This window comes from Zootoca vivipara, chromosome 3 (assembly GCF_963506605.1).
Source record: "Zootoca vivipara chromosome 3, rZooViv1.1, whole genome shotgun sequence".
Taxonomy (NCBI): domain Eukaryota; kingdom Metazoa; phylum Chordata; class Lepidosauria; order Squamata; family Lacertidae; genus Zootoca; species Zootoca vivipara.
In genome coordinates this window covers 68,987,973-69,013,790 of record NC_083278.1, presented here as the reverse complement: position 1 = coordinate 69,013,790, position 25,818 = coordinate 68,987,973, and the positions used below count along the sequence as shown (strand labels likewise).

The window sequence follows — 25,818 nt, the reverse complement described above, 5'->3', positions numbered from 1 at the left end:
TTCCATGGCCGCCACTCACCATGATCTACAATTGGCAAGATTGGAAGCAACAGCACCAGAGGTGTTCTACGCTTGTGACAATATTTTATTCTCATTAATTATACTGTTTTAAAAGTGCATTTTGTATTTGACTTCCTTTAGTAATGTTTTATTCTGACATGTTTAATAAAAATTTGCGTCGATGTGTTAAATGTACATTCTGCAGTTGACCTCCTTTGTAACATTTTATTTTGAAATCTTTTAAGATAATATTTTGGTTTCCTGTTCATTATGCTGCTTTGAATGTATGCTTTGGTTTCCCCCCCCCTTACTTTCTTCAGTAATGTTTTATTATGGATTGTTTTATTTGATGTTTTGCAGGCATAGGCAAACTCGGCCCTCCAGATGTTTTGGGACTACAACTCCCATCATCCCTAGCTAACAGGACCAGTGGTCAGGCATGATGGGAGTTGTCGTCCCAAAACATCTGGAGGGCCAAGTTTGGCTATGCCTGTTTTAATGTGTTGTAAACAACTTCCAGATTTTTTTCATTAAAAGTGATGCAGAAATGAAATGACTAATAATACAGCAAATAAAATTTTTGAGAACACTGAAATTGTGTGACTGAGGTAAGCTGGTTCCCTTAGTGGTCTGTATGATTTCTCAGGCAGGAAACAGGTGAATATTGGGAAGGGATGCAAAGAAATAGGAGGTAATTGTGGGTTGACTCTTGCTTAATGCTACAACCATCCTGTGCCTCAGCAAACCTACATGAGGCAAAGTGCCAAAAACACAGTTGAGTGCCCACCTCTTGAGGCTGAAAATATGGACCAGGTTTCCAGAATACCCCCACCAATAGCTGCAACACCAAGGCATCTGGAGAATCTACCATTTCAAAAACAAAAGCTGCCATTTCCTTAAACCTTCAGAGACAGAGTAGAATGAGGGCAGTGACCTTCATTAAAGCAAAAGGTTAAGTATTCCTGGAATGACATGCCATAAAGCAAGGGAAATGTGCAGTTTTGCTCTTCCTAGGATGTAGCGCCTGGCCACAAAAGTTTAATTACCTGTAAGAAAAGTTCAACATTTATTTATCTTGTTCAATAACTACATGAAACACAAGGATTCTACTTCTCATTGGACTTTACTCATCCTTGTCTGGTTATTTAAGGAATATTTCTAAATTCATCACACACATACACAAAATTCTGATCTCCTTTGACTGATACAGGCCATCTCACATGTATTTTACAATGAGAATGAATTAGGGAACTAGATGCAGAACTCTGGAATCTCTTAAGGTGTTAGAAACATTAATGACAGTTAAAGAGTGCAAAATGTACATTCTTTATTCTGCCATCCATCGATACAGAATAAAATTTGACTTTTCAAAATATAAAATAATGACAGCCCTGCAAGCTGTCAATTGGCTTTTGAGGATAAAGCACATATAATTTTTCCAGTTTTTATTGCACATCATTTACAGGCGTGTTTCTTATTATTTATAAGTGTTTGGGCAACACCCATTTTTTTCCTAATACACTGTGTTGCACAAACAAAAACTTAAATGATTCAAGCATTCTCACAACAGAACTCAATAGGTTATTTATATATATTTTAAAAATTCTCCTTAATCATTAGTCCTTCAGAAGCAAACCTTTGTCCTGGGAGTAATTTCTCCTGATGCAATTAGTAGTAAACCACTAACACAACTGGTATCAAGAAGTGAATACTGCAAGTAAGCCACCTGCTGCTTCTCAAATACCCACTTCTAAGGCAGGATTTTTACACCTGCAGTTAGTGATCTGGCAGCATAAAAAGAATCAGGAGCACTGTTCTTTAGTTAAACAGTTTGATTCAACATTGATTAGCACAAAGTATTTCATTGGCGATTGTGTTCACTTCATATATTAATGCTACATCAAAAATAAAGATAGGAATTCCAAGTACAATTCACAATTTGCACCCTGGGAATGTTTTAAGACTGTGGACCTATCTTTATGAAATACACTACTTCAGAAACTTGTGTTAACATATATTTATTGTACACAGTTTTTGCCTATTACGTGATTATTGGATGGATGTCCACTTCCACTGACATTTCCTAATGAAATTACTTCAGTGGTCCCTACCTACACTAAAAGTTGTTAATTGGTAATGGTGGTCTACAGTAATGGTTATTTTAAGAAAAGACTGGCCATCTTTTAAGTGTTCACTTTAAGATCTGGTACTGGAGAACTACTATTTAATCAAAATAGGTTAGGTGCACATAAATTCTACTTGAATTGACAAAATTATGGTCTAAGGACTTTTCTTAACTTCTACAGGATATCATAGAACAATCCTAAACATGTTTACTCAGATACCAGCTTCATCATGGTTAATGGGACTTGTGTGCAGGCTATGAATTTGGTGTCTTGACCAGTTCCTCCCTTCCAGTTACATATTGTCTTGTATTTAGATGAGCTTGTTTATTCCAGGAAAATAGCCACAAACTTTCCCCACTTCAGAGGAAAAATTACAGGGACCTGCTGGTAAAGGGCAAATAATAAATTTAATCAGAACTATACTCAAGAGTATAACAGCAACAAGCAGATTCACCCTTTGATTTCAGTGAGCCTGTTCCGATATGACTAACACTGGGTACCCCCACCCCCATTTAGATTTTTATTACTAAGTAACCAGCAGTGTTTAAAATGTGATTCAAGTCTTTAGAAATAACGTCTAACTCCAATTTCAAATTAAATACATAAGGTGCCATCTCAAGGAACTATATAGCTATGATCCTTATTTATGAGGTGCTATGCTTGTGCATGGGTGCTTCCCAACTCATTTGAATGGCTGCTCTTTCAAAAGCCCCTCCACACTCAGGAGGGCTCGACAGGTATGGAATGACATATGCCAAGCACATCCAACAGGTTGATCACTGGACGTCTGTGGTAGAGCAATGGTAGATAACTGGCTCCCCCCAAAGAAGCTCAACAACTTTGGCTCAGCCCCCCAAAACTCAAAATTTTAGCTCTTCATCCCCCAAAGGTTTTTCCCCTGCCTCAAAAAAGCTCAACAACTTTGACCTGAACCCCTTAGAAATGGGCCTTCCTAAAAAAATCTCAACAACTTTGACCTGAACCCCTAAAAAAGGGGGTAGATCACTGCCAGTTTTTAACTCTGAGAGTAGATCAGTGTCTCTTGGGAGTTGGCCACCCCTGACATATGCCTTTTGCCTTCACATACAAATGAAATCCTTTCTTTCAGCTCACAGGAAGGTTTGGTTTCTTACCATAAAACAAGCCATGGTTATAATTACTATTCTTATTTTAAAAATGTGTCTCATTGTTCTATATTATACAAATATTAATCAATGCTGGTTGTGGGTTCAAACAAGTAGGTATGCAACCAGTGCTGCAAGGGAAGACATCCACTTCCACAGCAGGACTTCTCACCTTCCCCAAACCCTCTGGAGCAATTTTAGGGTGTGTAGAAGGCTGTATGGGGTAGAAAATGAAGGTGACACCCAACCGCACAAGCAAAGTCTGTTCCATTCATGTAGTGTTAAATACAACTCATGGGGCAAGGCTAACATTTTTTGACCACTGAAGCATATTGATGACAGATATATTGGTGTAATACTGAAGTGGATTATCAACCTTTATTACAAAATACAGTACCCTTTTATTGTTTTATACTTAGAGCAAACTTTCATATTATCACAAATATTGAGTATTACCTAGTTAAAACTCCTCTGGATTTCAGTATTTTCTACTTTATTATATTATTCATAAAGAATCCTTGAATATGTTTAAAATGTATCAATCTGTCCTAACATAGCCTCTATCTAATAGATGAATTTTGTTTTTATTATGTGGTGGAACTGAAGTATAACGCTTCAGTTATAAATATTTTAATGGGTATATTTAAAACTGATTTATTTACCCAGGTGTCATTGTCTATACAAAATCATTTTTGTTTTTAAATGAGTAAATTTTAAACAAATGTAATTAACATAGCACCTATGAATAGGCCACAGAAAGCATGGGTTGTATTAAAAAAAGTCATCCCATTTTCACACAAGGACATTGCTTGTGCAATGGAACTCCCCCTTTCCTCTCTCCATGCACCCCCACAACATGCTTTGGAGAGACAGGGAAACCTCCCAGAAGAGGTGTACATGGGACAAGACAGAGAAATTCTGTTGCAGAAGCTGTAGTCCTTGTGTAAATAGGATGAATTTGTAGATTTAACCCCAAGTTCTTAACAATTGTTTCCTAGTAGAATTAAGCTTGATGGAAAGCAACTTACTACAGCTTGCTTCTCTGAACTCTGATTGCTAGTGTTATCCCTTAGTAACAGGCAACTTTAGACCTCTTTTTGAAAATGGCTACTACTAGAGAGTTTATTTACTTTTTGCAGTTATTACAAAATGACCCATTCGACTTTGTACAGCTTTGTATTGCCCTGAGCTAAGTGGTGTTCAAACACTACAGTAGATTTAAAAACCCGCAATCCTAAAAGTAGTTAAGCTACAGTGTTCAAGCTGTTTACTGTGGAGCAACCTGCTTGAAGTCAGTATAATTACCTGAGAATTATGTAGTTTGAGGATTGCAACTTAAACCCCTTCAGGGTCACAGTAAAAGTAATTTAGATTCATGTACAAGGGAGATAGGCAGATTCTGCTAGAGTAAGGGGTGAAATGTTTCTTCCTTCAAATACAATCAGAAGCATGAACAACAGTAGAAAGTTACATATTGAGATGTGCTGAATTGCCGTTTTAATCAGTGCTTCAAATCACACTGAATTTGTGTAGTTTCAAAATGGCTCAACAAAGAATCAAACTGGTTCCTCTGGGCACATAACATAATTTACCAATAGATTGGTATCTCTGCCCTTTTGCTGTGAGCTGACAGTGATTATTTCAGAGAAGGAAAGTGTGGAATTAGTAATGCAGATGCTGAAAGGCAAGTGGAAAGACTCTACAAGAATGCCTCCAATAATGCTACTTGTTCCCAACTCTATTGGCACCTACCCCCAAGGTAAGATGCCAGAATGACCAAAGCCAATTTAATAGTAGTGTGCAGAATGTCAGCCAAACAAACAACATAAAACAAGTCACGTTGTGTTATCGGTGGTCACGTTCTTCAGGGTTAGTCCAATAACTCAAGACTTTACATTCTTCCGTCTTTCCTTGTTTATTTTAATTAAACATGTAATGGTTAATAAACTGACATAGTCCAGAGTTAGTAGGTTGGTATTATAACATTTATTAAAATAATGCTATGGGTTAATAGAAACAGCAAAGAACCAAAGAATTAAAATGCAAGCTATGTAAAAACCCAACTAAAACCCAGATATGTCTAATGTATTCAATCCAGTAGCTAACTAAAAGCCCAAAGACAACACTCCCAATATAATAATAAAGTACTGCAAAACAATTGGCAATTTTCAGTTATCAAAATTGTGGGTTTTGCATTTTTGTATCCTTTTCTCAATCAGGAAAAAAATTCTTCTGAATGTTATATAACATACATATAAAACAAGATAGAAAAATACATTATAAACTTGTAACAATGGCTGTAAATACATTATCTTACATGTTTCTCATAGGCAATAGGTTGGTTATGGTACATACATAGCATCAAACTAAAGTAAAAGGAATAGACAAATACATGTTGTCTGTATGGTAACATACAAGCGATGTATGTATACCCACTCTAAAAAAATTACATAATACTGTCAGAAAAAGTCTTAAACTACATATTTTAATAAAGAAAAATTCAATAAAGAATGATAATACTGAGAACCAAGGCATTCAGAGATTTCAAATGTCATGCTTTAAGTTGATCCAAAATGTTGTCAACTAAGTCTTCAAACTTTTTCAGAACAAACATTACTTTTATAAGTCACACTTCTCCCAAGAAGAGACCTTTGATCAGCATCTAAAAATGTCCAGGTTTATCATAGTTGAGATGAAACTGGATCAAATACTGGTTATGTTTTAGCAATTCTCTCTCCAAAATTTTTGAGTGTTGCAAGTTTATTCAACCAAACAAAAATCAAAATGGCACAGCATATACTGAAAGTCAAACCAAAAAACCTATGTGTAACAGGAAGACAAAGCCAGTGGCAAGATAAAATAAAAGCTAGCTGAATACAAAAGGATGTATGTTTATTGCATAGTAAATAAATTGATACTTGTTTCCAGGTGAGACACAATGGTTAGACCAAGTCACCATGCAGGTGCTTAAAAAGTAAGCCCTCTTACCTAACTTACTATTGACCTTTGATTTGGAAGCTGTGAAGATTTCTAGGATAATAAGTTGACACAATGGAGGGGGGTTATCACCTGATCTTTGCCAAATCTGCTCAAAGCAATTAACGTATCACTACTTGCTCATATTTTTTTACTTCACCTTTGTGCGTAAAGTGTTTTATCACCACTAGCCCAGCTATGTAAATGTTTACTGACTCAAACTGAAGCATAGCTGAACTTCCAGATAGTTAACTGATACTTCTTTTCCTTTTCAGTAAAGCGCAACCGGCAGTTAACATTCATCAAGTAGGAGTTTGATGAGGAGTACACACTATTTGGCATTGTAGATGAAGCACACAAAAACCTAAAACATGCTTAAAGACAGACTGTCTGAATGCTCAGTTTAGTCATGGACAAAAACCATCCTGTAGGCAAGTTCACGTTCTGCTGTGTTTTCCCATATCTATTTCAAATAGGGACAATGCAACCTATTCCGGGGGTGGGTGGTGGGTGGGGGGATAACACTTGCTACTGTATAAATAGTGTAATCTAATACTTTGATTTAGAATGAGACTGCATCTTAGAACCCTTTGGTTTAAGGCTGAGCAAGTACTATAAAAATATATTGTCTACAATTGAAGAGGGAACATGTTACAAAAATATTGCGGTTGGCTGTTGGTGGAACAATTCCATTTCACAGTTTCAGATCTGACAAAGTTGCATTATGCTATGGCAAAAACCAGGTAATTTAAATGGTCAACTCATTTGTCTTTCCTCACAGCTTCTTTTCACATACTGGGCGACAGAGTGGCATGCATTAACTTGCTGTCTGAGGGAGGAGCGGATTATACGAGACATCTGACTAAATGACCATGAAGAAAATAAGGCACTTTCTCTTCTTTATACTTATTCCAATACTTAAAAAATAAAAAATAAAGACAAAAAGGCTCTTTTGGTCTTTTGTTTCTCGACAACCACCAGAAAAAATCATTTAATGAAATAAAGGGTTTCTTTGTTCTTTTTTCTTTTTTATAACACTTGAAAGTATAAAATGCTACATTTCCAAAAATATATTTTTTTTCTGCACCAGCACCCTTGTATAGTAAAAGTATCTACTTTTTTCAATTTGTTTCAATGCACTACACTTTATCTACAATTTCATTACATGTATACAGCAAATAGGCAAGCATGGCTTTTACATCCTTAATGAAATTTCTCTATACAGGGAGGTTTAAAAAAATATTTGAACAGTTTGCCCAGTAATGTGACACATAATGCATGTACCTTGTACTCATGTAATCTTTTAAGGAAGTTGATGTATAGTAAAAGAAATTATCTCAGGATTAGCTTCAATAGTGTTGCTGTTTAGTTTATGCATTGATGTAGTTCAAAAATTCAGTAACCTATCTTTCATGGCACTTTTTTCTTCTTAAAAACACCCAATTTGGCAGGTAATATAAAAAAGGCTGCATCTTCTGCCCTTTGAGGGCATTGGTAGTGACTACACTGCATGTCAAATTTTGAATACTTTTAGGAATCCCTTCACCAATGACATCCCTGACCAAAGGTTCATGCATGATGCATCATCACACAGTACATTCAAAGAGAACTTTGACTTCTTTATGAGAAGAAAAAGATTCCTAGAAGTCTCACAGTAACTGCCTCTGTCATCAGGGAGTTAAGGGACATCTGCCTCCATCTCTCAAGTGAGGCCGTTCTTACCATTCATTTAGGGTGGGACACTAAAAGATGATCAGTGCGGAGGGATGAATTGGACCTTATTGCTTTACTACTATTCAGTGCAGGTTCTAGAACCACTTTCACCCAAACAGGGAAAAAAAGCTGAGTTGGAGGACAACAATTTCTTTGTCTTTTTGTTAGATGGTAAGACGAACGGACAAGTGCCTCAGCTCGCTGCACTGAAGACAGGCAAGCAAAGGCGATTACCAGTTAACTGATCAGCAGGCAGGCATGGTCAGGTCATCATTGGGTGAAGAGTTCAGAGGTCAGAAGGTCATAGGTTAGTTGCCGGTGGCGGCTGGGTGGTTAGAAACAAAAACAAAACAAAAAAGAAAGAAAGATAGAGAAGAGATTAGTTTCAGCTAGTGACGGCTTAATGACAACATGAAAACTAATCACAACTAATAAAAACAAGCATGTTTAATTCTGACATACTGCTTGACACCATCTACAGAATGCAATAAAAATCATGACAGCCTTCTATCATGATTTGAACATATGAAGGAGAAGCCCACTCCCACAAAACTGGTTAACAAGGAAAAATAGAAATAAAATATATCTAATGGTTAGTAGCAGTCGATGAAAAGGGGGGGGGAAACAATGAACGGTTTCTGGAACTTGGTAAAAGAATTTAGAACAGTCAGTGCACCATATCAGTATCTGACTGCTATTAAGCATTAGTATTCTCCCATGTGCAAGCATCAAAGCAAGTAGTAATGATGGATGTGATTATTAAAAACTGATTGTTAAAAGAAATGAATCTAAGGAATTTGATTTGTCACGAACAATTTGGTTTCACATAAACTATGGGCCAAACAAGTTTTTTTGTTCAATATATTTTATTGCTTTTCAATGATTCTATTTACAAACAACATTGAATTTCTTGGCTTCATGATACAAAGCAATACTAAATTGAAGTCTAGAAGTGTAGGCATCATCATAGGGACCAGGAAAAGGCCAAATGTTCTAGCCAGCTTTTCCTGCTGAAAATGCTATTTTACACATATAGGACACTAAGAAAATGCACTTGTATGTAAACACTGTAAAAGTCCTGCCATTTTAAATTCTATACTTAAAATGCTCTAGTTACATCAAAAATAGAGGAAATCTAATTGATACTAATAAGGCATTTTAAAAACTACAAACAGCTCTTTTTTCAAAGCTAATACTCTGCAAATACAATAAAATCTGACATTTCATATACATTCCTGCTTTATATTTTTATATTTTAAAAGAAGCCACCTGTAAATACTATTTTCTTTTCCAAAACACACACAAAAATTACAGTAAAACATAAAAAAGTTCTCAAGTGGAAAGTTATCATTCCCAATGTTCTTGAGCTGTTCCTTCTTTAATGACTCTCTCACATTCTCCTTCAACAACTTGGTCCACTTTACAGTAGTACAAATTTTAAGACTCATTCAACAGCTTTATCATCTCTAATAAATTGAGGTTTGAAAAAAATATTTGTACTGTTGCCATTGACTAAAGCAGAGGAGATGGAAGTGAGAAAGGTATTCAGTGCAAAGTCAGATTTGTGCCATTTTATAAAATGAAATTCAGTAGGTGCAATGTTCACAGATAGCACACTATGTAATGACAGACATCATGGGTTGGATTCATCTTCACATGTTACATTGTTTCTATGGCCTATCATTTAGGCTACAGTTCATGAACACTAAACATTATTGCTGTAACTTAAATGAGACCTCATGTTCCCTGATTTATTGAATTTTTTTTAAAAAAAATGCTGAGAAGTGGGGTTTAAGCTAAAAATGTTGTCAAAAACAAAAAACAAAATTAAAAAAATAAATATTTAGTGTGGCACCATCTTGCCACCTTAAAATGTATACTAGATATCCGGAATCTTAAAGCATTCTTGGTACTTACTACAATTTTGATTAAAATGGTATTACAAATTTTAGACATAAATTATGTGACAATTGGCTTTGAGGGGAAAAAAACATTCAGTTATGGCCTTAGCATTGCCATTTTTTGTGGTTTATAAAATCAATGCAAGCTATCTTAAGATACCAGTACACCTGTGATACATCCTCTGCCAAGTCCCTGGCCTTCTACAGTACACACAGGTTTGTCAACTGTGCAACACACACCATTTACAGTTTATTACAATTAGATCAGTCAGTCACTCTCGTTACATGAATCAAATTCAGTTTTGTATTATTTATATAGCGGGGCCTTAACCTTGGCAGAAATTAATTAAGTACTGCTGAATTCTTCCATTCTAAACTTAGAAAAAGAATGCTGACAAATTGTGGGCTCTTGCTTTGAATGCAATGCTTACATGTAAGCCAGCATTAAGAATAACAGCTTGCTTAATGAGAGAATATAATAGTAGCAAACATAATTTGGATAAAAGTTTAACCATAGACCCAGTGAATGTACATTCTGCCTCTCGTCTTCTTGCAGCTTTTCCTTATGAAGAGAAAGCAATTCGGTTTACTGACATTGTATTTTAACTACCATCAATATTGGACAGGTAATCAAAGTATTATAAATCCACAGCAAGTGTAAATAGAAAGTGCCTACTAATTTTAGCATAATGGAAATTTTCAAAAAGTGAAATTTCTTTTAACTTAGAAGTTGGTTGTATGGAAGCAGTTAAATAAAATCTAAACAAAATACCAATATATGTGCACAACAATCCTATTGAGAGAAACAGGTGTAGCACTCCAATCTACTGCAGCTTAAAATGAACACAAATACTATATTAGAATTTTATGAAATCTTAAATTACCTACAGTGTTCAGTAATTACACTTAGTTTTGAATCATATAGCACCATTAGCAAAAAACCTTCAATAAGCACTGAAGGAAAAACATTGAGGAGGTCACCTTCACCTCCTTATATTATATACAATAGTAGTTATAATTGAGAAGGCACTTTGGGAGCCCCTGCTACTAAAAGGAATTCCAATTCCAAGACTATAGTTAATAAAACTAAAAACCTTGATGCTACATCCTCAAGTTACTTGAAGCCAAAATCTGACCGAACAAACCTACAAAATATTTCCCAACAGCCACATCTAGTTAGAAGCAAAAGTAACTAACTGACTGCCTGTGTTAGGACCCAAATGCTCAAACCTTCCAGCTGCAAAAAAACAGAAACAAGGACAGTCTGCTACCTTTTTTCCTTACCAGCAGTTGAGTGTGAAATTATTCCTTCCCACCCTATTCACCAGACAAAGCTGTCCTGCTTCCAGCATCCTTACACATCCCTTTATTATGTTAATAACACTTTAATAGTGTACATGCATGTAAAATCCATGTAATTGCATTAAGCACAAATCATGTAATTTGCCCCATTCCTCAAATATGTGAACCAAGTGAACTGGGCCTATGTGCATTCTTTTTCTTCCCCTGCATGTACACCCTATTCAAATATTATACTCACATTTGGGCAATCTAACAAAGATAGAGCTGGAAAGGCACAATCTCTGTATGTAGGGAGAAAGTAGGGTAGGGGGAGAGATTGTTCAAAAGAAGCTTGTTATAACTAAGTAATGTATTGAGGGAAACTATATTAATTTTGTTGTAGCATTTTAGAAATGCTCCCGATTATTCAACTACTACTCTGGTTTGGAATGTTTGTAGTAACACTGAGTTGCTTTGGTATGAGCCCAAGAGCAGGTTAAATGTATGAAAGGGCTCATGGGGTGTTATACAACCTTCTAAGTCTTGCAAGTAGATAAAAGAGCCATTACCTGAATGTTATCAAATGTATCAAACCTACAGAAAACTCTTATACCTCACGCACTGCAATTCAACACTTCCATTCTAGTTTGTATTCCATAACTGTACAACACACGTTAAGCCCCACAACACCCCTGTGAGGTAGGGAAGGAGGATTTCTACGGAAAGAGGCAGTACTGCTACTTATCAAATCCACAAACCAAGCTGATTCTACATGTGGGATAAATGCTCCTGAGAATACACAGTCACACTACTGCCAGTAGCACACTCAATGTCAATAAACCGAGAGCTCACTTTTCACAGGAGGATTAAACCATTCACGGGTCCAAGAGTTCGAGGAACATGAATTACATTTCATGTAAAAGGAGAAAATGAAGATTTATTTTCCATCCGTTAGCTAAGGCAAAGAGTTCAAACGCAGTTGTCTTTGCTAACCAGAATGTCAAAATTGTAACAAGTTCAAGAAATGTATTTTAGCATCAAATGATATACAGTAACTAAAAATTATATTTTTTAACAGAAGTGAAATATTATTTATCAGCACAAACCCTAACCAACTTCTGATATATCAATTTTACTGTTTTGTTTTGTCTTGCTAAATTTAGAGATGAGTTTTGTTCTCAGATATCTGCTTAAGTTACAGTACAGTGGCACAAACCATTTATCAGAAGAGAGGAAACTAAATCTTCAACTTTCTCCTGTAATAATAAGAAAGCATTTACTTCTATCTCATTAAGCGCCCATCCATTCATTTTATTTTGCAACACCAATCTGATATCTCCAATTAATAATAGTCACATGGGAGGGTCAACTATTAATGCAATACTAAGACTTCAGTCCTGCTTGAATTTGAATCATACATAGTGCTTACAAAAGGAACAAGTTATAGCATTTAATATTGAATACACTGAAGGTTTTCTTTTTAAAAAATCATTTAGATGAAAAGAGTACAGTAGTTAACAATTTTAAACCTCTGGAACAGATATTACTAGCACTTCAATTTAATGTAAAACATCAATATAATGGTCAAAATAGTATTTGGTTAACCAGCTGTGGTGTTGCAAATTTCATGTACACTCAAAGCATTTCTTATAAGCAAGAACTGCAGAACTAAACTAACCTCTGTCTGCGGTCACAATCCTTTGGTAAGGATGGACACGCATATCGTGCCTTCGAACTTTAGTAGCCACCGCACCTAGTTAAATTGCAATTACCAAGACAGTTAGAAAACATTTGATAAAACATTAACAGCAGGCTTATCAAAATGGATTTAAAATGATCACTTTCTAAAAAAAAATTCATTTTAAGAAAGCAACAAGTTAAGGCACAGTAGTTTCAAATTTTAATCTTAATATATGAAGTATACCTGTGCAGATTAATATTGCATTTATTTTAAACATCCGGGCCTTAACCTGCATTATCCATTCATTTACAAACTCAGGATTACAGTTTCATGAAATCTACTAGACCCAAGCACATTTGAGCTTTACTAGTCACATATTCACTGAAGTGCCTTCCTTGCAGCAGGACTACCTTAAATAATGCCATTTTTAATACTGAAGATTCTTTGCTAATTTTAAAACAACTTCCAGTTTTTACCATTTAAAAAAGTTTTAAAGCAATTCCTCAAGCCTACAGACTGTGGTTTAAAACTAAGTCAATAACTGTGAACTGCAATGAATTAGGTGATTAGTAAAGCAAATAGTACAGAATACATAGCAGTCAGTATACTACCATACACTCATAAATCACAGCTAGTTTGTCATAGTACAGGCTATACCAAATTAATAGCATTTTTATTTCTATGTGCAAAAAAGTGCAAGTAAGTCACTGACTGCTAGGCTATGTTTTTTCAAGGCTGCTGAAAACTAAGCATTTGTTAAAGTCAGCTCTGACGAGGGTTCAGTTAAGACCATTCTTGAATTCTTAGCCTTTCGTTGGGAAAGCCATACCTAAAGATAAAAGGAAGGGAATGAAACATTAGTCAACTAAAATTTGATACTATTGCCAATCTTCCTTTCCTCTATCACGTATTTTTCCTAAATCAATCTTTTCAGAACTTTATATTATCTCAATCTGTCACCATTTTACTGCAAATCACATGTGGATCTATTATGTGTCACTCAAATCAATGAGGCTTACTTCATTTTTCAACACTGCCATTTTGCACTTTTCACCTAGTAGAACTGTATACATTTGTCCCAGACCAGGGGCAACTTTCTTTTCCCAACTGTCTCAATGTTGCAGTCAGTTCTTCACATACTCTCTCCAATCACAAACATGGCTCTAATTCTGTGCTCAACCCCAGCGACAATATTGGATGTGTTATGGCACCCACAAAGCTTTGAGTTTGGTTGATTACTCTGAATTCACCACATAGGTGAAACTAGTACTTCCACACAATTCTAGCAGTTAAATTTAAATAGTCTATGGAGGGAAGGGGAGGGGTTGAGGTCAGCTAAAAGTAATTCACCTATTTCCATACTGTAATACTGTACAATGATTTATCTTTTACTATGGACTGCAATGATTATGCTTGCCAATAGTCTGCTCCCCAAAACTAAGATAATAATGGATTAGGCTAGATCAATGCCTATGGAATTGCTACATTTACAATTTGTTATGCATGACTTCCAGTAATCCATACCACAGAAGTGTTAGGATTGGATGAAGTAATGTAAAGAGATTTGCTATCGGTGGCAGATTGTGGGGCTAAACTACTAATATTGCTCCTGAAAAGACGGTCTGCATCTGAAATAAAAAAGACTTGCAAAGGAAGAGAAAAGACTATAGGAAAAGTTACGTGTACCAATGGCCCCAAAGCACCACATTGTAGAAGTCATTAATTCAAAATCAGGGCTAAAATAAAAGGCAAAGCACTGTGAAGAGCTGAATTGGTTCTACAGAAATAGTAGAAAACAATGAAAAGCAAAAAACTTGAGTGCTTAATGTTCTCTTCCTATGACCAAGAAGGTGTGAGCTTGTGCATACAGACACACAAGATCTATTCTTCTGTAAACGAGCACTACTTTCAACATAGTAACGGTTGAGATATGAACCAGCCAAAGTTAAGCACTTTATTTCACACAAAAATATAGGCAGAAAAATATATTCAAAATTATGGGAAGGATACAAACTGCCCTGCAATGCCTGCATTGACCATTTCTTAAATAATTGCTGCTACAGTCTGGCCTTCATCCAGCAAATAAACAGACCAAAGTATCAGGAATGTGAGACATTTCAATCTCCTCTGTAAAAAAATGAGGCAGTAATGTTTTAAATTGCAACTTCTTTTAAGTTATGTTCTCACCTAACTTCAGTGATTTTAATTACTTTAAAATTGGTGGCACAGTAAAAAGAGATACATATTTTTCCCTAGTCCCTAGAAAAGCAGGGCAAGTTATTTTACTTGCACCTCTGGGGCAGCCCATTTAATATTAACTTGTGGTTTCCCACCCTCCTCTGTGCCTAGTCTCAAAAATGAGACTGTGCCTTTTTCAGTAATTAGAGATTACAGGCTGTGTCAGAGAATTCTAAAATCTCCTTCAACCCTCTCTTTCAGTATATATGTATCTAAAATTGTGGCTAGTTTCACATTTCAGTGTGCCTTGTTACTTCCAACTCTAAAATTCTATACAGTCATACCTCGGTTTAAGTACGCCTCGGTTTGAGTATTTTCAGTTTAAGTACTCCGTGGACCCGTCTGGAACCGATTAATCCACTTTCCATTACTTTCAATGGGAAAGTTCGCTTCAGGTTAAGTACGCTTCAGGTTAACTACGGACTTCTGGAACCAATTACACTCATACCTCGGGTTAAGTACGCTTCAGTTTAAGTACTCCACGGACCGTCTGGAATGGATTAATCCACTTTCCATTACTTTCAATGGGAAAGTACGCTTCAGGTTAAGTACGCTTCAGGTTAAGTACAGACTTCTGGAACCAATTGTGTTTGTAAACCGAGGTACTACTGTAATTCTATCTTGTATGCCTCCACACAGCATCTTCTGAAGCCAAGTTGGTGCCAAACACATTGCTGTGCAGCACTTACGAGTTACCAGCTTCCTCAGCCACAGCATGCTCTGTGATTCTCCAGAGATTTGACTTAAACTCTGGAGGTGCACGCCATTGTCTCTTGGGACAGATGGATGCCAATTATCTTTTCCAACTAAATCTAGTTGTTTGTAAGGTAAAAAAGCATGATGCTACCAAAGAAAGAGTTGAACTATTTTTAAATTGATGATATTTTCAAAATCTGAAAAGTGGAAATGGCAAAACTAAACAAATGCCAATGAAAAATTCACCAAGTTGCTCAATATGCTCTGATAACATCATCAGAGGAGAGTTCTATAGCAAAAAGGTGCTTGTACAATATAGTATTTGTGGATATTTAAGTTATAATTAGAAAAATCTTAATAATTATTCATAAAGGAAACCGTTTATAAGAAGTAAATATGGAGGCCAGAAACAGGATAAAGGAAGTCTTTTATCTGATTGTTTGCATTGTATGTTATGTTCACTGTATGTTATGTTCACATTTAATGAGGGTGGATTTGTGTATTAGGGGGTGGGGGGTTGTGTTACGTTGTAAATAAAATTCCATAAATAAACAAATAAATAAATGTTTCCTCATACTGTATTTATCTTAGTGTAAGAAACTCACCACCTGATAAATTAATATTCAAAAAATTATCTAGGAGGAACTTACCTAATACACCACTGGGTTCAATAGGATACTCAAGAATTGATGTAGCAGGAGCCAGTGTGTAGGGATACTCATACGGTGTGTAAATTAAACCAGCTTCAGGTCCTGGGGGAACTATTGCAGCAGTTGGGTGAGGAGTTCCATTTGGCATGACAGCGGTCTGTATTTGTCTGATCAAAGGCATTAAGGTAGGGCCACCTGGCGTAGGGGTACGCAGGGCAGCTGGTGGGAGAACAGGCGCAGGCCCCGTAATAATCCTTGGAGCCTGGGCTGTTGCTGCAAGAGAAAAGGCAAGGGCTGCTACAGTAAGCAAAGAAATTTAGAAGAAAAGTATGGAGACAGCAGTGCAAAACATGGAAAGATGAGAAAGTAGGAAAATAGGAAAGAAGAAAAATAAAAGGAAATCATTAGTACATGCATTGATCACACAGTGGCAAAGCACACCATTCAAAAGCAAACAGCTTTTCATTTCCCAGTGTGATTAAGTATGAACATGCAAAACAAAAGCCAATTTAAAATGGTAGAGGAGATTTCTAAAACAGGTTACACAGCACAAAAGCTCAATTTAGACCACATATTTTTTCATTACCTATGCCTTCAAGACTGCATGAGACTGAGAGGCATGCAGGAAACAAAGAAAATACTGTTGGAATTGCATATGGAATATTTTAAAAAGTTAGATTACAGAGTCCACAGAACTTCAGTTAAGCTTAGATATCATACAAGGTAACATGTTCAAATTGCAACTCATCAAAAAACATATTTAGTATAAAAACATCAGCATTTATTTATAACTTTTATCTACTTTCAGCATCAACACTTTAGCCTTTCGGGTATAGTTAGCTACAAAAAAAATCACTATTTCTCTATTTTTCTTAAATGCCAGTATGAACGCTAGAAAAATAGGTAGTATTTAAAATAGTATTTTTTAAAAAGTTAAGATGTGTAAATGTGCTTTTAATACATAATGCTGTCACTGCTTTTAAAATCACTTAGTGTTTAAGCCTAGCTTTACTGATTCATCAGAACATAATGTCCAGTGTCGTTAATCAGATTTAGACTACAATTCGCTTTTTGGAGAGCCTTTTGGACCTGGTAACAACATGCTTCTGAGAGGCTGCAGTTTAAAAGCACTCTCAAATTGGTGCAGAATGCTGCTGCTGAAATCTGAACAGGGCAAAGTGCTCTATGATCATGTGACTTGCTGTATCAGCTGCACTGGCTTGTACTAGTTTTCAAGTGCAATTCAAGGAGCTGGCTTTTACCAATAAAGCTTGATTTAAAGTTTGATTTAAAGTTAAAGCTACTCTTGTGTGAATCTGTCCATCTGTTAAGATCAACTGTTGCTTTTGTCTTGTATGTGTAGGTAACCAACACATAAGAGAGCTTTTTCTGTGGTGGTGCCTCCTTGTCCCAAGAGGTTAAGTTACCTTCCTCTTTCTTGTCCACCAGCAAATAAACACTTGCTTTTTAAAATCTACTTTTGATTCTGTTGCTGCTTAATGTATTGTCAATGAGACTCTTAGTGTTTTTGCTGTTTTCAGTTTTGTTAATTTCTGTTTTAGTGATTGTATTTAATGCTTTTGTGTTTGCTCTTCATTTGTAAGGAGCTTTAAGTGACTCCTTTGGGGAAGGGGAAATGGGTATAAATCTTTTAAATAAATAAAAGTTAGGAAAGGACCAATGTAAAATACCCAACTATTTGCAAATGTCATGGAAGAGTGGCCTGAAATTCAGTCTGCTAAGAGCACAGGAGAGCATATTTAGGACAGAAGTGGCAGGTTACAGTATTCCTGGTTCAACTTCTCTAATAAAACACAGTACATACTGTAATGTGATGGTAAAAAAAAATCAGGTATGTGGGGGGAGCTCTTTGATTTTCTCTCTGACCTTGAACCTTTAGTGTTAGTAAACAATTCCCAAAACATCCCATTTTTAGTATGGAAAACCTAAGTTCGGTTAGAAAAGACAGAAACAGCCTTGACTCAGCAGAATATTTAGACTGCAATCTGTGTCTGCTTACTTGGGAGTAAGTCACTGATACATCAAACATTATCCAGTAGCTATATGAAATCATCCAGAACTGTCATGTGGGGATTTTGATCATGATGTCATCAGCATGCTGATACCATGGATTAGCGCTTGAAGCAGTGATGGGCTAATAATCTGAGGTTGAATTCTAACCAAACAGAAGTACTGTGGCTGGGTAGTACCCATGTCCAGGAATTATTAGACAGACCACCTTTTTTGTGGGGGGAGGATGGCTGCACTCCACATGAAGGAACATGTTTACACTCTGGGAGTATTGATGGATTCTAACCTGTCAATGGAGTCCAAAGTGGCTTCTGTGGCTAGAAGTGATTGTGCCCAGCTTAGGCTGGTTTGCCTGCTATAGATGTTCCTGGACTGGGAAAGTCTGGCCTCAGTTGTCCATTCTCTAGTGACATCCTGCCTGGACTACTGTAATGTGCTTACTGTGTGGTTATTGAGTGGGGCAACCCAACAGGACCATGTATTTCTGGTCCTAAAAGCACCACATGGGCTGCAAGTATGCTTCTTTGCCCAATTCAAAGTGTTGTTACTAGCATACAATGCCCTCAAAAGCCTGGGACCTAAGTTCCTTAACCCTTGGGAGCTTACCCCTAAGTATCAACCATCTTAGAGAGTGAGGGGAAATCAGGTATGTGGGGGGAGCTCTTTGCTTTTCTCTCTGACCTTGAACCTTTAGTGTTAGTAAACAATTCCCAAAACATCCCATTTTTAGTATGGAAAACCTAAGTTCGGTTAGAAAAGACAGGAACAGCCTTGACTCAGCAGAATATTTAGACTGCAATCTGTATTTCTGGTCCTAAAAGCACCACATGGGCTGCAAGTATGCTTCTTTGCCCAATTCAAAGTGTTGTTACTAGCATACAATGCCCTCAAAAGTCTGGGACCTAAGTTCCTTAACCCTTGGGAGCTTACCCCTAAGTATCAACCATCTTAGAGAGTGAGGGGAAAGCCCTGTTGTGCTAGTAGAAGTCCTTGTTCCTGGCAACCTTGTAGTGATTAGCTGTGAGAATACTGCACCATTTTAAAAGTTTTAAATATTTTTAAATGTTTTGTTTATTGTATTTTATTGTACTGCTGCCCTGGATTTTGGGAGGAAGAGCGGGCTATAAAAAAGAAAAAAGAAAATGTGGCAGGGTAGCACATTTAGGGCCACTGCCATCCTAAAGCAGGCAGACAGATTGAAGGAAATCAGATTCTGAAGTAACAAGGTTACTGGGTAAACAAGGAAGAGCTCCCTTAACCAAGGAAATGCATTCTGCATATGCTCAGAGGCACATAACACTATGTGCCAAATATTTGGTAGAGAAAAAAGCTGCTAACCCTACCTTTAGTTAAGAGTAACTGCCTACACTCCACAGTACAGACCATCAAATCATATGAACATATGAAGCTACCTTATTTAGAGTCAGAACACTGATCTACCTAGCTTAGTATTGTCTATACTGACTTATAGCAACCAGTTTCAGACAGGAGTCTTTTCCGGCCCTACCTAGAGGTGCCTGGCAATAAACCTGACTTTATTGAAAACATCAACATAATATTGCTTGCACATTTCCACTACAGGGGGGTGAGTATTTGATCCCCTGCTAAATCTGCTCATTTGCCCTCTGATGAAGAAATAACCAGTCCATAATTTTAATGGTAGGTTTACTGTAGCTGTGAGAGACAGAATAACAACAGGAAAAACCCCAGAAACCCAGAATACAAAAGTCAGAGATTGATGTGCATTATAATGAGTAAAATAAGTATTTGATCCCCTTGCAAAAGATGACTTAGTACTTGGTGGCAAAACTCCTGCTGGCAATTACAGAGGTCAGACGTTTCTTGTAGGTGGCCACCAGGTTTGCACACATCTCAGGAGGTATTTTGTCCCACTCCTCTTTGCAGATCCTCTCCAAGTCAGTAAGATTTCGAGGCTGATGTGTAGCTACTCGAACCTTCAGCTCCCTCCACAAATTTTCGATGGGATTAAGGTCTGGAGACTGACTAGGCCACTCCAGGACCTTAATGTGCTTCTTCTTGAGCCACTCCTTTGTTGCCTTGGTCGTGTGTTTTGGGTCATTGTCATGCTGGAATACCCATCCTGGACCCATTTTCAATGCCCTGGCTGAGGGAAGGAGGTGCTCACCCAAGATTTGATGTTACATGGTCCCATCCATCATCCTTCGATGCGGTGAAGGTGTCCTGTCCCCTTAGCAGAAAAACACCCCCAAAGCATAATATGTCCCCCTCCATGTTTGACAGTGGGGGTGGTGTTCTTGAGGTCCTAGGCAACATTCCTCCTCCTCCAAACATGGCGAGTTGAGTTGATGCCAAAGAGCTCGATTTTGGTCTCATCTGACCACAACACTTTCACCCACTGCTCCTCTGGGTCATTCAGATGTGCATTGGCAAACTGCAGATGGGCTTGTAGATGTGCTGTCTTGAGCAAGGGGACCTTGCGGGCTCTGCAAGATCTCAGTACTTCATGGCATAGTATGTTACCAACTGTTTTCATGGTGACTATGGTCCCAGCTGCCCTGAGATCATTGACAAGATCCCCCCATGTAGTTCTGGGCTGTTTCATCACAATTCTCCTGATCATTGCAACTCCACGAGATGAGAGCTTGCATGGAGTCCCAGACCGAGGGAGGTTGGCAGTTATTTTGTGTTTCTTCCATTTGCGAATTATTGCACCAACTGTTGTCACCTTCTCACCAAGCTGCTTGACAATACCGGTAGTCTTGTAGCCCAGTCCAGCCTTGTGCAGGTCTACAATCTTGTCCCTCACATCCCTGGACAGCTCTTTGGCCTTGGTCATGGTGGCTAGTTTGGAATCTGCTGGAATGATTGCTTCTGTCCACAGGTGTTTTTTGTACAGGTACTGTAATGAGCTGGGATTACAGGTAAAACCTCTCCCTTACAGCAGGTGCTTCTAATCTCAGCTTGTTACATACAGTGAAGATACCAGGTAGCCTGGCATCTGGCTGGTTGATAGGGGAATCAAATACTTATTTCACTCATTATAATGCACATCCATCTCTGACTTTTGTATTCTGGGTTTCTGGGGGTTTTCCTGTTGTTATTCGGTCTCTCACAGCTACAATAAACCCACCATTAAAATTATGGACTGGTCATTTCTTCGTCAGAGGGCAAATGGGAAAATTTAGCAGGGGATCAAATACTTTCCCCCCTCACTGTATATCTAGAACTACAGCAGCTAGAACCTCCCATTATCACCACCACTACATCCACTTAAAGAAAGCAAATAATCCAGGGACTGCTAATGTTCCAAGTAAGCTTCAAGATACACGCCTAAAATGTAAGAAAAATTCAGCTACTGGCAAATCTACCTGTAAGACAGTCCATAAAAATCACTGAAAATCAGCTGAGCTTTAATTGGATTGCAGGGTCCCATATGCATCAATTAGACTTGTAGGTTTTAACCATTACATATTTACTTAGAAATTACTCCCAAGTATAGACAGGATTTCAGTGTTAAGTTCTTTTAACCAATTTAAGCACAGTTTAAACATATACAGATGATATCAAGAGACACTAGAACAGCAGGAGGATAATTTTTTGTTAACATTTCACCTCTTTTCAATGAAAGCTGTTTTCCTAAATGCATGCATCTGGAGCCTCCAACACACTGATCAAAGCCTAAGAATAATTTTAGGTCCCCTTAACACACCAGAAATCAATTTTTCTCTGGACAAGCTCTGTGTTAAAGCTAACAGAATGAGCCAACTTAGTTGCATTATGTAAGTCTCTGCTGGGTTTGTTATGCGATACTGTGGTTCATTAAATGAAAGAAGGCAGTGACAGGAAAAATTATTGCCCATATCAATTAGTGATTAGGCTGACTACTCTTACCCTCAAAGTGCAATGATTTGCCTGTTAATTATGTTTCAAACATGACTGAAATCTAACCCAATTAGTGCAAGACATTTAGTTTTAAGATAACCTTGAATATGCAGTTTCTGAAAACATGCTGAATGAAACTAAGAACCATTGCAAAAAATATATGACTGAACTAACAGCTGAAGAGTTGAAAAAGGGGAAAACATGCCAATAATTACACAGAAAACACTGACTATATTTTAAATATCTTTAAAAAAAATTTTTTTTAACTGGTACTCCTTGGAACTAAGAGATGGTAGCTGATTCAGTGGGTCTTTCCTACAGCACTGGCATATACACCCTTCCTTGCAGGTGCCAATTCTTTTGCCAGCAACCATGCAATCAGCCTCTGCTCACATGGCTAGATCTAAATTAACCCCAGTCATGCAGAAGCCCTCAAAGAAAAGTGGGTCTTACACAGCTAGATCAATATTTAAAGATACGCTTAAGGAGAGTTAAGATGTGAAAGAAATGTGCCTAATCCCAATCCTCTCAGCAGCATGCTTTGCTCACTTTGTATGATGCCATGACATTATAAGTACAGCTGTGTCATATTACTACACAAACTGAGAGTGTGCACATTCTGGAAAAGCAAGATAGGGCATGTGAAGCACATTCATGAGATGTTTTCTGTGTAGAAGTCAAGATTATGGAAATGGCAAGATCTATCAGGGGTCAGTGGGCTACATATGTAACACAGGCAGTATTTTGTCTTCCCATCTAGTGTGAACAAACACAACTTAAAAGCATCCTTGCATATAAAGCCCCCACATTTCTGTTGTACTTACGTGATTTGATATTGGCGTCTCTGTAGGTGCCATTGAGAATTGCAAGTTCCATCAACTGCATCTTTTTAAGGCTATCTTCTCCTTCTGCCTGAACAAATAAAGTAGACTATTAGGAGTGTATTTTACAGTATCAATGCACTTGCAAAAGCTTATCACATTTCAATATATGAAGTGGAAACATGTTTGCAAAATAGAGAAACTCCCTCAGACACTACTCTACCTACATGAGATCTCTATTTTTTCAGTCCTAAATCTAAAACACTACTCTCCTTGGACCTCCTCCTACATTCTAAGAACACTGGAAGGAAGTCAGTATTCATAACTTCTAAACAGCACTGAACTTTTTAGAAGGACAACATAGCAGAAGTGGAGGCTGATCTCTTTCACATAACATTTTGGATATCATAGACTTCATCAAACAGAGGCACATATGCAGAGCTATAGGCAGTCTGCAATGGAAAACTTTATTAACAGCTTTGCATGAAAAATGGTTGTATAGTGGAAGCTGCACATGAGGATCTTGTGGGCTTCCACCAAGTCTTATAAAGTAAGTATCTCTATAAATTCCAAAAGAAAAATAACAATTGGCAGTTGCAAGCAGTTACAGAGTTATTGACCATAGATTGGGGAAACCATTTAGATATTGTTACTGCCAGGGACATCTGCAGACAACATCTTTCCAAAGTTACTATCCATGCACACAAATGCTGTTTTCCATCTGGATTTAAAGTCCATAGTTCAGTTGCTAAAACTTTAACAGACACAATTTCTACAATTACAGCAGTCTTGTGCTGACAGATCACAAAGCTACAAATAGCAAGCTGTTTAATTCTGTATTTGGATTTATTTTGCAGCTTTAATGGATAGTAAGTATAACCTTATGAAAGATAATCTTATGTACTGGAAATGCAGCAAATACTGCAACACCCCCACCTTCCACTTCTATATTGTCAGAAGGTGGGGTTGCCTACATCACCTGATAATTTTGCTTCTACCATGGCTGTGGATATTGTATCATCTTGAAATGATACTTATCCATATATTTGGTTTACAAAGCTCTCTCTATAAACATGGCTGTGTGGCCCACAATGTAGTTTTTGTTTATTATGCCATTATTTAAAATTAGCTGGTGTTTTTAATTAAATGTTTCATTAATGTTCAAGGACAATAATAATTGTTCCACAGTCTTTTCTTTTCAAATCCTGAAAACTGTATCATTCTTTTTTGTGATCCAGAAACACAAGTTAAAACAATCTATGGTGTAAAACAGGCATCCCCAAACTGCGGCCCTCCATATGTTTTGGCCTACAACTCCCATGATCCCTAGCTAACAGGACCAATGATCAGGGGAGATGGGAATTGTAGTCCAAAACATCTGGAGGGCCAAAGTCTGGGGATGCCTGGTGTAAAAGCACATCACAATATTTTTAATTGTTTTATTTGGCCAATACCTCTCCTCTCAATTGATTAAAAATCATGTTTCCCAATGTCAGACATTTCTGTAAGCATTTTCCTTCAAAGTAGAGAGGGTAAAACTGAGGGTGCAAAAGGGAGATGAAGAATCTCCAATGGAAAGCAGACTACACATAAGTCTGTATCAATGGATAAAATAATTTATACTGCTAATGTGCTGCTGTAAGTAGACTTCTGGAAAGTCTGACAAAGCATGGTTTTTATTAGTCTAATATAGTTGGCAAATCTTTTATTGTCTAACCAGCTTTTCTTCTCTCACACACTAAACACTCACATAATTGAAAAGTTTAGTGTTCTTTTTAATAATTGGAGGGGGGCAAAGAAATGGTTGAGTTCTAATTTCAAGTAATGTTGATGAACGTATTATATGCTGTTAAGGTTTTGCACTGGATTTTCTTTGATACTTTTTACTATACTATAAATGTTAGATAAAAGCTAGGTGTTACTGAAACTACAGTGAATCTTTTCTAGTAGATCCTAATATATAATTTTTTTCATACAGCAAAACCTAGTTGCAATCATTCTTAAACTTCACATGCAAGTATGGGAGAATTCCATGTAAGAGAGATTTTTGTCACCAGACAACAAGAGCAAGAATCTTGAGCACAGACAAGTGAATAACCACAAGCGGAACTAACAGAGAAAACATGTTCCCCTCTTTTTTTCCAACTTTCTTGGGCACATGACACTAACCACAACTACCTTGAATTTCTGCTTAACCCTCAAGAAAGAAGGGCATCTTCACTGGCCAGGTTTAATTCAAATTCATCAAACCTCCTTTGGGGAAGGTTCTCAGGCAGGGTGGAAGGAGAAAGAACTTGCCCATGTGAAGACCACCTGGTGGAAGCCCTTACACATATGGTTCTTAATTGTAAACTTTGCTGATCTCCGTCAGCAATTTCTAGATCAACTCTGCATCCCCAAATGGAAACCAGAGTTGGAGGTTATACATTTTCTATTACTGGGGAATGATCAGGAGCTCACCAAGTTAGTGACTAAATATCTCCATTTGTTTTTTTGTCGTCGAAATACACTGCAGACGTCTGATCTCCCTGGAGACCTAGAGATGTGGCGATAGACTGCTCTGCCTCCTTTCTTTTAGCAAATGTTTTGTGCCACTGGGGAAGTGGTAATTCTGTATTGATTTGTTTTGGATGTTTGTCTGTGATGCCAATAAACGGTTTGATGATGATGATTAACCACAAGCTAATCACCCTCAGTTGCCCAGCACAAACAACAA

The 25,818-nt window shown here is 37.2% G+C and overlaps 1 protein-coding gene across 10 annotated transcripts in view; it reads right to left on the bottom strand.

Moving 5' to 3' along the window:
* Positions 1–307: 307 nt before the first annotated feature.
* Positions 308–25,818, bottom strand: part of QKI (QKI, KH domain containing RNA binding) — a 125,838-nt gene continuing 100,327 nt past the window's right edge. For 2 of the 10 annotated variants that reach the window (XM_035108586.2, XM_035108594.2), the window contains exons 5-9: positions 23,106–23,193; positions 16,387–16,683; positions 12,800–12,874; positions 11,381–11,423; positions 308–8,264 (exon numbers count right to left, since the gene is read on the bottom strand). In XM_035108586.2, coding sequence (XP_034964477.1) covers positions 11,392–11,423; positions 12,800–12,874; positions 16,387–16,683; positions 23,106–23,193 — 492 coding nt within the window. In that variant the 3' untranslated portion in view covers positions 308–8,264; positions 11,381–11,391. The other 8 variants (XM_035108588.2, XR_009557358.1, XM_035108589.2 and 5 more) reach the window with 8 other exon arrangements.